Source organism: Gouania willdenowi, chromosome 4 (genome assembly GCF_900634775.1).
Source record: "Gouania willdenowi chromosome 4, fGouWil2.1, whole genome shotgun sequence".
Classification (NCBI taxonomy): Eukaryota; Metazoa; Chordata; class Actinopteri; order Blenniiformes; family Gobiesocidae; genus Gouania; species Gouania willdenowi.
In genome coordinates, this window is record NC_041047.1 from 30376617 (window position 1) to 30389803 (window position 13187).

Sequence of the window (13187 nt, forward strand, 5' to 3'; positions counted from 1 at the left end):
GAACCGCTCGTTTTTCAGAACAGGGCAGAGAAGCAGCTCAGAGAGCAGGATTAGTGAGGATTTCTCAGAGATGCAGAAAGGAAGCCCAATAATTTTTTTTTTAATAAGGAATTAACATTGTAACAAGGTTAAAAGCTCAAAAAAGTGGATTTGCATGATAAAATACCTTTGATGCCGGTGGTTTTAACCCTCCTATTATCCTTGGGGTCAATTTGACGCCATTCAATGTTTATCATTCAAAAAAAAAAAAAAAAAAAAATGACTATTTTAGTTTTGCTTCATATTTCATGACTTTTCCTAATTTGATGGGGTCAGTTTCACCCCAAGCTATTTTAGTGGTGTAAAACTTGTTTGTGTGTGTGTGTGACCTAATATTGTTGGTAAATTTGGATGAAAACAATTTAAGATAAATGTAATTCTAATTTAAAAGTTTGGCCTGATGTTAGAGAACAAGGTTTCATAATCAAGGGGTTATTAATGTATTCCACAAATACACAAAGTGCCCGACACTATTTTGTGGCCATACCAGCGTGTCATTGCCCGATCTTGGAATCTGGGCCTGGTTAGTAGGTGGATGGGAGACCACTGAGAATTCCAGGTGCCACAGAGAGGGACAGTCTCCTCAGAGGTATCTGTCATTGTGTCATTGGGCAAGGCACTTCACCCACATTGCCTAGTATGAATGTAGAGTGAGTGAGTGAGTGTTGGTGGTGGTCAGAGGGGCTGATGGCGCACTTGTCACTCGTTTCCGTCAGTCTGCCCCATGGCAGCTGTGGCTACAATAGTAGTTTACCACCACTAAGTGTGGATAGAAAGAATAATCCCTTATTTCTGTAAAATGATGTTGAGTGTCCAAAAAAGCACTGTATAAAATTGCTGTATTATTATTCTGAAAATCCTTTTCTGGAGGCAAATATCCCTGAGGTCAGATTGACCCCAAGGGTAAAATATGTTGGTAATATGTGAGGATAAAAGGAAGGTTGAACTCATTTCAATTAATTTTTGACTCAGTTTGATCTCACAGACCTAAAAAATGTGGTTCAAAAATACAGATTGTGCAGCTTTTTCCAGACTTTCAGTTAATCTGATCAAAGAACAGAATAAATATCTCAATCTCTTCATGTGATTTTACTCAGTTTTACACAAAAACCAAAAGTCCATTTAAAGAAGTATTTACAGTCATTTATTAATATTTACATATAGAAAAGTATAAAGAATATGAACAGAAAAGCAGTGCGTGATGGAAGGATGATGATGATCATCATGAGCGTATGAGTGAAGCCAGGTACACCCACACAGACAGCACGTTGTTGGGGTAGGGGTGCACATACACAGCCAGGGCGAACTCTGCACTGGGTGCCTGAATGTGATGAACTCCAGTGCTGTACACCGCCTCAATGATGGGCTGGATCCCACTGAACGGCAGATTCAGAGGGAACCCTGAAATCTGGATTGTTCAATAACAGGAATACAACGGTTTAGAGCCGAGAGGTTGAACAGGTCACATGATCTGATCTGGTCACACCCACTCACCTTGTTGTCACCCAGCTGGCTCTGCAGCTGGTGTCTGTGGCCCTCGGTCACGTCTGCTCCACGGCTCTGCTCCAGTTTGGGCAGGAAGTGTTTGAGTGTGGTGGTGCAGTAGCGGTTCCACCGGGTCGGTCGACGAGGACGCCACTCCATGATCTTCTCCTTTAAAATCTTTTCAATCCTACACAGAGAGAGGGTGGGGGGGCTTTTACTGAGCAGGCTGATGGACTTAAAGTTCATAACGTAGATACGACCTGTCCTGGAGCTCTGCTGCTGCTGCTTTGTCTCCACGGCGATACATCAACGTCTCTGGCTGAACACAACAGTTATAGAAAGAAATGATCCAAGTGCAGATTTAATCTGATTGAATTTATACAGCACAAATTAAATCAGTGGATCAAACCCCATTTCTCAATCCATGTACCCCCTTTGTCCGACTTGACAAAGGGGGTACATGACATGACAAAGGGGGTACATTAATTTTGCTTAGAAAACTATTTTTAAGCCAACTATAAATCATAATGATGGAATGAACAAGCGATAACACACATTTTAAAGTATCATTTTGTAAATAAGTGGAAATAAACAGTATTTAGTGCACTGGTTCCCAACAGTTTTTGGATCGTGACCCCATTTTGATATCAACATTTTTTTCAAGAATTAGTTTATGATCATGTTTGAGCTCAGATATATATATATATATATCAGGGTGGACTGGCCATCTGGCATATCGGGCATCGTCCCGGTGGGCTGTCGACCCGAAGTGGGCCGGTCCGCTACATTTTGATAAGCGGGTAGAGGCAGACATGGTAACAGGTGGCCAAACATGGTCCAAAAGTGGCAAAAATTACCAGAAAAGAATGAAAAAATGACTAAAATGGGCCAAAAGCAGTCGAGTGGCCAAAAAATGGGAACCGTGTGGTATATAATGGCAAAGGTTAGCTTAAATGGGCAAAATGTAGCAAACAATAGTGAAAAGAGGGAAAATGCTCCAAACAATAATGAAAAAAGGCAAAAATGTGTAACAAAAATAGGCAAAACGCAGAGAAAAAAGAAAGAAATGGTATTTATTGGGCAAAAGTTAGCTTATTTGGGTGAAACTTTGCCTAAAAAATTCAAGAAAGAACAAAAATTGTATAAATGTGTCAAAAAAAACTGCTAAAATGGATGAAAAAAACAGGGAGAAAAAAGGATACTTATTGGCCAAAGGTAGCTAATGTGTGAAAAAAGTGTCAGAACTGATTGAAAAGATGCAAAAATGGGAAAAAGGAAGTTGCAAAATGGCCAAAGTTAAAAAGTAAAAAGTGGTTAAAAAATGTCCTCCTTTTAAGGTTTTCTGGGGCAATAATAATAAAAATGAAGACATAAAGAGCCACATGTTGAGACTTAATAACGACTTCTACGTGGAGTCACTGCCAGGCTGAATGTTTGTCCCAGTCCACCCCTGATTTATATATATACAGTATTTTACAGCCCAAGTTATTTATTTTAATATTTGTTTACAACTTTTAGATTCCTGAAATATCAAAGGTGGCTGTTGATGGTTCTGCTGACTAAGCCTGGACCGTAGAAAGCTTTTCTTCAACTAAACTCTACGTACAATGGGCCTCATGCAGCAACATTCTGTAAAATGTCTCTGGATGCATCAAACGTTCTGGTCCTTTAAACATGCTCTGACCCAGGTGTGGTGAATGATGAATCCTACAGCAGATTAGCATATGACTAAACAGTGAACACCAGCCTGTATAAGGGAAGGTGTGTAAACAGCTGACAACACAATATGCCACAAAAAAAACAAACTTCAGCAGCAGTGAAATCAAAATCAAACACTAGAAAAATGTCATATTTCAGAGCGTCAGTAAAAAAAAATAAAATTCCTTTAAAATAAATAATGATATATATACTATACTATATAAGTATGTTTTTATAATGTTTCTTAAATTCATTCAATGAAATTAAACTGAAGAGAATTCATGACGTAAGTAAACATTAGTAAATCCCAAAAATCAACAGGTGCCGCACTAACAAAATACAAGATGCAAGTCATTTTCCCCCTATTTTCAATCTATCAATCGTTTCATGGCAATTATTTATTGAAATGAAGCAGAAATTGGGAGTCATTTTAAAACACTGTCATATCCAAACATAAAAATAGGCATCCATGCAAAATAATACACTTAAAAAAATACATAAAACATTTCAACAGATATATTCGTAAGTAGAACTTTACAATTATTCAAGTGTAATTGTATTGAATTTGTCAGAAATTCAATGAAACTTTGCAGTTTTCCCAGACTTGTAGAACACCATGGAAGTCATTTTTACTTTTAAATTGTTAAAAGAAGCCTAATTTCTTCAAAATCTGCTGAATCCTCAAATTATTTGACAAAATGTCCCCAAATTAAATAATTATACCTATTGATTGGCTATAATCATATACTACATGCTTTTTAGTGATTTATAGATGGAAATACAAAGTGGTACTAACAGTGAATTTGTTACATTCCCCACCTCTGCAGCCCACTTCAGATGAAAATGATCCGTATTTGGTCCGTGAGCTAAAATGAGTTTGACACCCCTGTATCTATCCACTGACTCACTTTCAGATCTGCTGACTCATTTGGACCCTGTAGACATTTTGACTGATAAATAAAGTCGACTTGTTACCTGTACACTGGACAGGCCTGGGTGGCAGAAGGCCCTGGAGAAAAACTGTTTCCACAGTTTAGCCTTCGTGGTGTCGAAACTGATCCGTGTTGGTGACGTGTACTGCTGAACATTGAACCAAACCTGAACAGGAAAATACAGTACTCACGTTACTGTAACTGAGTTGCTTTCATTGGTATTTGTACTTTTTAAAATATATTTAGAAATCAATAATTTTACTTGTACTTAAAGCTGATATCCAGAGTTTCTGAGAAATCTATGTTTATGTATAATTTTTTTGAAATGCGAAAAAACTCCTAACTAGTCTTTTGCTATGGTCTACTGCTGGTAATCATTCATATACATTAATGTAAGTCCCGCCTTCGTCCTATAGACTCCTATACCAATTGCGTCACAATCGCCCAGCCAATAGGCTTTGACTTCCTGTAGCGGAGTCTGTCAATCAAAGTGAATGCGTGTGCGTAAACTGTGCACGGAAACAAGGCCGAGCGTCACAACAGCAAACAGGTAAATATGATTTTGGCTCTTACCTCAGAAATGTCCATCACCAAAAGAATAACGATGACCCATAAACCTCTATCAATATCCCGATGCTACCTTGTTATGTTCCGCGTTGTGCGTGCACAAAACTAGAGGCGTGGCTTCTGGTAGATTGGCAGAGGCAGGGGGAGGAAGTGGAGCTGTTTAGGGCGGGACATTGAGACGTTCGCTTTTGAATTTTCTCTCTCTCTTTTCATCCTCCGGATAATCGCTTTAGGTACGTTTTAAAAGAAGGAAAGTAATTCTTTACATTTAGCTATACTTGGAGTCTGAGAATTTTATTATTTTGAATTTAATTCATTTATAATGTGTGGGGGGTGAAAGTAACTAGTAACTTTTACTTTGAGTAATATTTAATTGAGCTACTTTTTACTTGTTCTTGAGTATTTTATGTATGACCTACTTGTACTTGAGTACAATTTTATTCAAGTAACAGTACTTCACATATCAGTACTCATTGAGTTTCCATTCATTCCCACTCACGTTACTGGCGTTGACCAGGCAGCCAATGGTCTGCAGAGGACAGAATGTGTCGTACTGGCTGTAGGACTGACCGCTACTGGGATTCCAGATCAGGTAGCGACTCTGCTCTAAAGTCAGCACATACGCTGTGGGTCCCTACGAGAGAAGAAAAAAAAAGCCCCAAAGCTTTGTTATCATGTGTTGTCGTCAGTAAAGCGAGTCTTTTCTAAACTCAAACCAACGCCACTCACTTCTGGAATGGCCGTCCCAATTATGAGCCAGGCTTTCTTTCCCATTGACAGGAAATAGTTACACAACAGCACAGCATGTTCTTCCTCGTCTCCAGCCAGGAATGAGAGGAATTGCTGAAAAAACAAAAAGAGCAAAACAAAAGTAATGTTTCACAGGATTTATTCACGTTTCTATACAGTTCTATCATCTCACTCACGTCACATGTGCTCCACAGGCCACAAGCCCCAGTATAGGACACTCGGTCAGGCAGGAAAGGGATCAGTGAGACATATCTGGCAATCAGGGCCTGAAAGAGGACAGTTAGAGTTAAAGAGGGTGAAACACACTGGTAGACTATCTTTATACAGGAAGGCAGGGGTGGACTGGGACAAACATTCAGCCCTGGCATTGTGTGTCCAGACCAGTCCACTACATTATCAGCGACAGTCAGTGATGCTCAACATGTGGCTCTTTATGTCTTCATTTTTTATTATTATTCCCCCAGAAAACCTTAAAAGGAGGAAACTTTTAACCCCTTTTTACCTTTTTCCTTTGGCCATTTTGCAACTTCCTTTGTCCCATTTTTAACACTTTAGCTACCATTTGCCAATAAAAATCCCTTTTTTCATTACCATTATTATTATTATTATTATTATTATTTATTCGCCCTGCAATGGACTGGCGCCCTGTCCAGGGTGCACCCCTGCCCAGCGCCCAATGAGAGCCAGAAATTGGCACCGGCAGACCCCCGCGACCCTGATAAACGTGAATTAGCGGGTTTGAAGATGGATGGATTATTATTTTTTTTTTATTTTTTTTTTATCATTTTAGCAGTTCTTTTTGACACTATTATACAATTTTTGTCCTTTCTTTAATTTTTAGGCAACTTTTCACCCAAATAAGCTAACTTTTGCCCAATAATTACCACTTGTTTCTTTTTTCTCTACATTTTGCCTATTTTTGTTCCACATTTTTTGCCCTTTTTCATTATTGTTTGGCGCAATTTGCCTCTTTTCACTATTGTTTGCTACATTTTACCCATTTAAGCTAACCTTTGCCATTATATGCCAAATGGTTCCCTGTTTATTAGCCAAATTTTTGGCCGCTCCTCACTGCTTTTGGCCCATTTTGGTCAGTTTTCACTCTTTTCTGGCTGTTTTTGACACTTTTGGACCATTTTGGCCCCCTGTAGGCTTTTACCATGTATGCTTCCACTCGCTTGTCAAAATGTAGTGGACCGGACCAGCCCACTTTGGGTCGACGGCCCACCGGGTCGATGCCCAGTATGCCAGATGGCCAGTCCACCCCTGCAGGAAGGCAGCCAGGCTTACAGCAGGCTCCTGTGTGGAGACTTCCAGAAGCTCTGGGGGAGGGTTGAGGGCCTGGATGTACCGCGTGATGAACACCGTCTTTCCACTGAGGTCTACGACCGTAGTGATGCAGGGTCGGTCGGGGAAGTTCTGAGTGGCTTCGCTCTCAAACCTGTCAGAGGCCTGCAGTAAACCCTCGTCCTCTTGGCTGTCGAACTGCATCGAGTCAAACTGCACAACATCAACAGCAGCAGGTAAACAAACACTGTGAGAGTATGGTGGCCATGATGTGTGGTGAGAAGAATTACCTTCACTTCCTTTATCTAGAACACGCAGCACAGCAAGGTGGGAGGGGGACAAACATCAGATCAGATCAACATTTCTAAACACAATAGCCAAACAATACTGTATCATTTTAAATTGGAAGACTCAACGTTGACTTTATAACACTCAAACCGATACACCTTCAAAATGATCACGTTTTTCAGCATTCCATCAGCACCTTATTTGGATTAGAGTTCTGACTGATGATGATGCAGGTACCGATGTTGGGGTTTAAAAAGCTGATATCCAAAGTATCTGCTGATAGCTGATATATCAGTCGATATATGAAATAAGAACACTGATATACACAGAGTATATACAGTACATGAACACAAATTATTACAATGCGCAAAATATAACTCAAGACAAAAAAAGCAGGACCCTACCAAATTAAAATAAGGATATTTAATCATAAACACTGTCAACATAAGGACTGTAAAGCCACTGATAAATAAGTAATAATACAAACTGTATTCACATAATACAATGTAAAATAAATATTTAGAAATAAAGCTGCCTGATTAATCGGCTACATCAATTAATCAATCAGGGGCTACTTAGGATTTGTCAATATTGTATATGACAGGGGTGTCGAACTCATTTTAGTTCAGGGGACAAATTGAGAACAGTTTTATGTCAATTGGGCCACAGAGAGAACAAGTAATTTCATCATTAATGTGCCCGAATTTGCACCTCCATGTATAAATAAAACATTAAATATGTAAGGCAAATAATAACCAAGCAATAAGTGACTTTATTTATTTTTATTTTATTTAGAAAAATGGTGTGAAAAAAAAAAAGAAATATGGTGGAATAATTTCAGGAAAATTGCAGGATTTTGAAAACATTTTCAGTTCTTTGAACAATTTGTGATTAAAAATGAGTGCCATCATGTGATAAAGGCATGGACAAACTGCAAATGCAAACATGCAAATATTTTTGTGTATAGTTTGTGTATTTGGGGAGGCTGAGATTTCTACAACTGAATTACCAGTAGATGGTAACGCACGCAATGATTTATGGTTTCTCTGTCATTGTTTACTTTCTCCTGTGGGTCACATTGGATGCCCTGAATGAGTTCAATACTGCTTTAAATCTTTTATAAACACATTTTAGATACAGTATATATGGAGTTATTTTTATGTTAGCTTTATTTTTATATATCTGATTGATATGTCAATTATTGTTGTAGTAAAATAAATAAATAAATAAATAATCTTAAAAGATTTACAAAGGATATTTGGATAAAACCTAATTTAAATGTGGTTAAAGTAGCATTCTGACAAAAAAACACAGACCAGTTGCCTCATTTATAAACGCTGCGAACGTACAAAAGAAAGTGTACGTCACATATAACCAAAGTTTGGGATTTATAAAAAAAAACAAAAAACCTGGCGAGATAATGTGTGCACCTCCACGGTAGCTCTGACCCTGCCGTATGCATAAAATTATGAGAAACGGGAAACTCCACCCCCAACAGGAGAAGGATGAAATTAATGACAGCTCTGTGAAATTAATAGAAATTAAGTGAAATAATATCAATAATAAACACATCGAACATTTTAAAACACATATGAATTGAAGGATGCATTTGCAAAAATGGAGGAGGAAAAAATTATACTGACGCCAACAGTTTTATTATTAATAATAATAATAATAATAATTATATTAGCGAATCGTCATTAAAGGTGTTCACTTGACCTTTTATGGGCACCGTTTGGGCGGAGTAAGGCGTTTCCTCATGTGCAATAACTTTCGAGTTGATTGTGATTTATAAACGGAAAAAAGCGTAGGACGTACGTGGACCCTCGTTTATAAATCGTAAAAAAAAATTCGTAAACACTTTTTTTATCGTACGCCAACTGAAGTGTGCTTACTTAGGCACACTTTTGGAAATGAGGCCCCAGGACTCACCTTGTCCCTCAATGACTCTCCAGGCACCAGCTGAGGTTCAATGGTGATAAACAAAGTAAGAAACGTTCCTTCGCTCTGACTCAACAAAATATCGTAAGCACCGGAGGGGGCGTGTCTTCGCTCACTGTTGTACCCAAGCAGCACAGCTGGTGTGTTTACTTTGAACGTGCCGTCAATCTGCCAAAACAAAACAAACACAGTCAGAGACAAGTTTAGGCGATCGACAAATCCTCACAAATAAGACAGGCAGCGCTTACTTTGGACTGGGAGTAAATGGTGCTGAAAGGAATTTTGACGGAGCCCAACCAGTGCTTCTCCACAGAGGCGTGAAAGCTTTGGCCTCTGTCTTTGTCGCTCTGAAAAGCAGTTACATCGCCACCAAGAATGACAACATTTGACATGAGTGCAGTCAGTGAGAAAAAACACATTTATTTAAGTCTCACAATTATTGTGGGAATGTGAAGGATTTATGTTTTTACTGTAAACTGCTATATCTCTGTCAATTTTAATCATGCTGCATGCATATCTTAACCGATTTACACCATTCAAAGATCAAAATGTTCTGTTGCTTAGTGACGATGATGTTGCCAAATTTGTAAAATGCTAACTCTCTTACTTTTTATGCAAATTGGGCTGCATTTGCAGGCCTTGGGGTGCTTTCACACATATAGTCTGTTGGACTCTGTGCAGTTCAGACGGTGAATCTGCAGCATTGTTCGATCTGCTTTCACACATTCTATTTGCCAAGCGCACCAACTTTCTGAACTACGTCACGCAGGCAAAACGGTCGGTCGCCAATTGAACAGAATACTTCAGCCTCCAATGCCGTGACGATGTGGCGTTGCCCTGTCACTACTGACAGTCGCACCGTCACGTCCGATATTTCTCTCTTCCCATGTTTTCCAAAGGAAATCCTAAAACAATGCCTGCAGAAAAGTCAATGATAATTACTCAAAATAACCCATAATCACACGGTGCCAAGGATGTGTAATGTGTGAACATATGAGAATATATACGCAAATAAAACAGAGCAGTCAAATGTGCAGCCATTGCTGATCATGTGAACAGTTTTGGGAAATAAGAGATGAGTGAAATAAATGAATGATGTGGGAGAAATACGGAAGGGAGTGAGGAAATGTGACGTGTCTTTGTGTGTGCTGACAAAACAACTCTGAAAATGAATAGACAGATGGATGGATAGATGGATATTTATGTGTGCTGCTGCTGCTGCTGTCAATGTTGGAGTTGCTCCGTTAACATTGCGCTTCAATGTAAAGTCCTACGTTTGGTCCTGGTTGCTTTCTCACATGGTTAAAGACAGCACCATGCTTCACTTGAGCCGAACCGAGACCTACAGTTTCCAGAGGACCAGAGTTCGCTTGTTTGCTCCTCACCAGAGTTTCACTGACCTTTCACATATCGCAAAAAGACCCGAGTATCCGAGAAAGCGAAGCATGGTGCGGAGCAAAGAGGCATGTGTGAAAACACACTTAGAGTGCTTGATTAGGCCCGCTAGAGTGTGACGGCTGCTGCTCATAAACTTTTTGGAAAGCAGCTGTTAAATATATAATCCTGCAGCTATAGCCACAATTTATAGCTTAAAATGTTGCTACAATCTTCCTTTTTTTGATACTTTTAGTTGGAATGCTCAGCATTTCACCCTCTACTTTGCTTCCACAGGTAGAACTTTTACCCACAGCTTCAAACAATAAGGAGAAGGTAAATTTGTTATAACAGGATGTCTGACTTCTATCAGTTTTTTGAAGATAAAAAAATAAAAATACAAATACAAATATAATGAACAAAAAACTAATTATAATTCTGTTATATGTGATGATTATTCTACTATTGATTTTCTTTAGATTTTAGGACATAATAAATCCCCAAATAAATGGTACATCAGGTGAGAGGAGTGCTCACTCACCTCTCCACTTTTATGAACCACCTCATCAAATATGTTGATGAAGACTTCATCTTTGACCGCCTGCAGGTTAGCAGTGCTGTAGTCTCCATTCGGGGCGCTGCACAGAGAAGCCTTTTGTTCGATTTGAATAATTTACAACAATATTTTACAGAAAAGGAACTATTCTGAAACTTAAGATGAGTTGCACCGGAATGGCAGCTGCAGCTCCTCATTCCAACATGGGTTTGGTCCCTCAGCCGAAGAAGTTTGCAGCACGGTGCGCTGGAAGGAAACCTCCACAAATGGCCTGAGTTGTGCCTACGTCACACAAGGACTACCATAAACCTAATGCTATGAATTAATCATAATCTCAGACAGATTCAAAGCTGTGCTCACCTGGCTGAGGTACCAGTCGCTCCCCTGGATGGCGGCCTGAGACGACTGAGCCGCTTTGCTGCAATATGGAGCCACAGTGACAGGTGTTGGAAGACAAAGTGCTGCCGTGTAAAAAGTGGACTTCTCACCGAGTTACACCCACTTGCTTTGTGGTCTGCGGACTGGGACCTCATAAGCCCGGATGATGTTGACGAGCAGCTTAATGTCTCCGTCGGACAGATTTTGAGCCGTCACCTTCTTCCGTTCTTTCCTCTGGGGTTTTAATGGTCGCCTTGGTTGAGCCCATTTGAAAAGCTCTATTCCCAGAAACCTGATCATTACAGCCATCACATGTTAGTATTTCAACAACCAGAATATGAGGAACTCAGGCCTGATGAATGAAAACCACACATGTACATGTAATGTACACTTTTGGAGATGGGATATATAACACTAATTGTACCGAGTCCCTCCAGGTATTTGCACATTCATACTCATGCACAAAGTACTTTAAAGGTTGCTCTGGACAAAAAGATGGTGGAAAAACAAGAAAAGTTGCGCCCAACCTCTGGGCTGTGGCCCAGCATTGAATCATTAGTGTGCAGATATCGGGCTACTAAAATTATATCAATAGTCTCAAAACAACCAGGGTTGGGGTCTATTATAATTGTTATTGCTTATTTATTAATTAATTACAATTATGATATAATTCTAATTGCAATTGTCATGGAAATTCTATAAAAACCGTCAATACCAAGGCATAAAAATGGAAAAATGTGGGATTTTTTTCTTTTTCTGAGATAAGGCTATCACATGACTTTAAAAACTAGTTCAAATATGATGAGCACACTTAAACTTAACACTAATTGAGAATGTAACTTTCAGGTTATATTTGGAAAAAAATGCTGGTCGCTGTAATCATAACTGAATTGTAATTGAACATGGATAATTTAAGAGGTAACTGTAATTGAAAAATGTAATTGACTCCAACCCTGATAAACAACCAACTGCAAAATCCTGGAAGGACTGAATACTTGATGAGGTCTATGGGCACTACGGCACTAGTACATAGGGTTTAAACTACATGGAGACAGGATGAGAAAAGAAGAAGAAATGGATGGCGAACATACCCTGTACCTGCACCACTGCAAATTAAAGGCATGGTGGAAAGAAAACAAAAAGATTTGAAAACCTAAAACAAATAAAATATTTTCGAATAATCACAAAATCACACAAAGGAGTGTAAAATGCAAGGAATACCAACAAGTTCAATTCATCAGTCCACAACAAGTCAGAAAGCCAGAGTGACAGTTACCCCCCCCCCAGGGAATCCAGCGTCCAGCTCAAGATCAAATAAACTAAAGACACACTCTGACTAACCTGTGATAACTGATGATGTGCTGATTTGTCTGCAGTTCATAAAATACACTTCACATTAACTTCCCCTATTACAACACACTGGGTCCTTCAGGTTTACAGCCTCCAGACAATAGGAAGCCACAAACGATAATAATGCAAGAAGTACTGGATTAGAATCAGATTAGCAGATCTAACAGATAATAGACTGAGTTCCATACCTAATGCTTGGTATCTCTTCTTCTACCACCAAATCAGACACGTGGTAGTTCCGTTTGGCATGAAGAAACCTGTGGATGACTGATTCTCTGATCTGTGGGGATCACACAGAATGATCAGTTTAAATCATGTCTAAAGCACAACAGGAAACGTGTGCACATCCTCACAGTCTGCTTACCTTCTGAAGGTTTTTCGCTACCAAAGCTCTGTGTGTATCCAAGTATTCTTTAGCATCAATTATCTGTTCTTCTTTCAATCGCTTCTCATAGTCCTAAAAGAAGTTTGAGAACCATTAGCCACGTGTTCGGGTGGATGGAGGGAGAGATGGATGTGACAATGAGGAAGAAAGAAAAGAA

At 39.2% G+C, this 13187-nt stretch overlaps 1 protein-coding gene across 3 annotated transcripts in view; it reads right to left on the reverse strand.

Annotated features, from left to right (window-relative positions):
* Nucleotides 1-1160: 1160 nt before the first annotated feature.
* The window catches only part of cc2d2a (coiled-coil and C2 domain containing 2A), a 35181-nt gene continuing 23154 nt past the window's right edge, over nt 1161-13187 (reverse strand). For 2 of the 3 annotated variants that reach the window (XM_028445050.1, XM_028445052.1), the window contains 18 exons: nt 13010-13102; nt 12834-12925; nt 12387-12401; nt 11420-11587; nt 11278-11335; nt 11090-11199; nt 10903-10999; nt 9236-9334; nt 8979-9155; nt 7049-7063; nt 6762-6971; nt 5648-5737; nt 5451-5564; nt 5221-5355; nt 4198-4320; nt 1785-1843; nt 1534-1711; nt 1161-1447 (listed from right to left, as the gene is read on the reverse strand). In XM_028445050.1, coding sequence (XP_028300851.1) covers nt 1262-1447; nt 1534-1711; nt 1785-1843; nt 4198-4320; nt 5221-5355; nt 5451-5564; nt 5648-5737; nt 6762-6971; nt 7049-7063; nt 8979-9155; nt 9236-9334; nt 10903-10999; nt 11090-11199; nt 11278-11335; nt 11420-11587; nt 12387-12401; nt 12834-12925; nt 13010-13102 — 2019 coding nt within the window. In that variant the 3' untranslated portion in view covers nt 1161-1261. The remainder of the gene's footprint in view (nt 1448-1533; nt 1712-1784; nt 1844-4197; nt 4321-5220; nt 5356-5450; nt 5565-5647; nt 5738-6761; nt 6972-7048; nt 7064-8978; nt 9156-9235; nt 9335-10902; nt 11000-11089; nt 11200-11277; nt 11336-11419; nt 11588-12386; nt 12402-12833; nt 12926-13009; nt 13103-13187) is intronic. The other variant, XM_028445051.1, reaches the window with a different exon arrangement.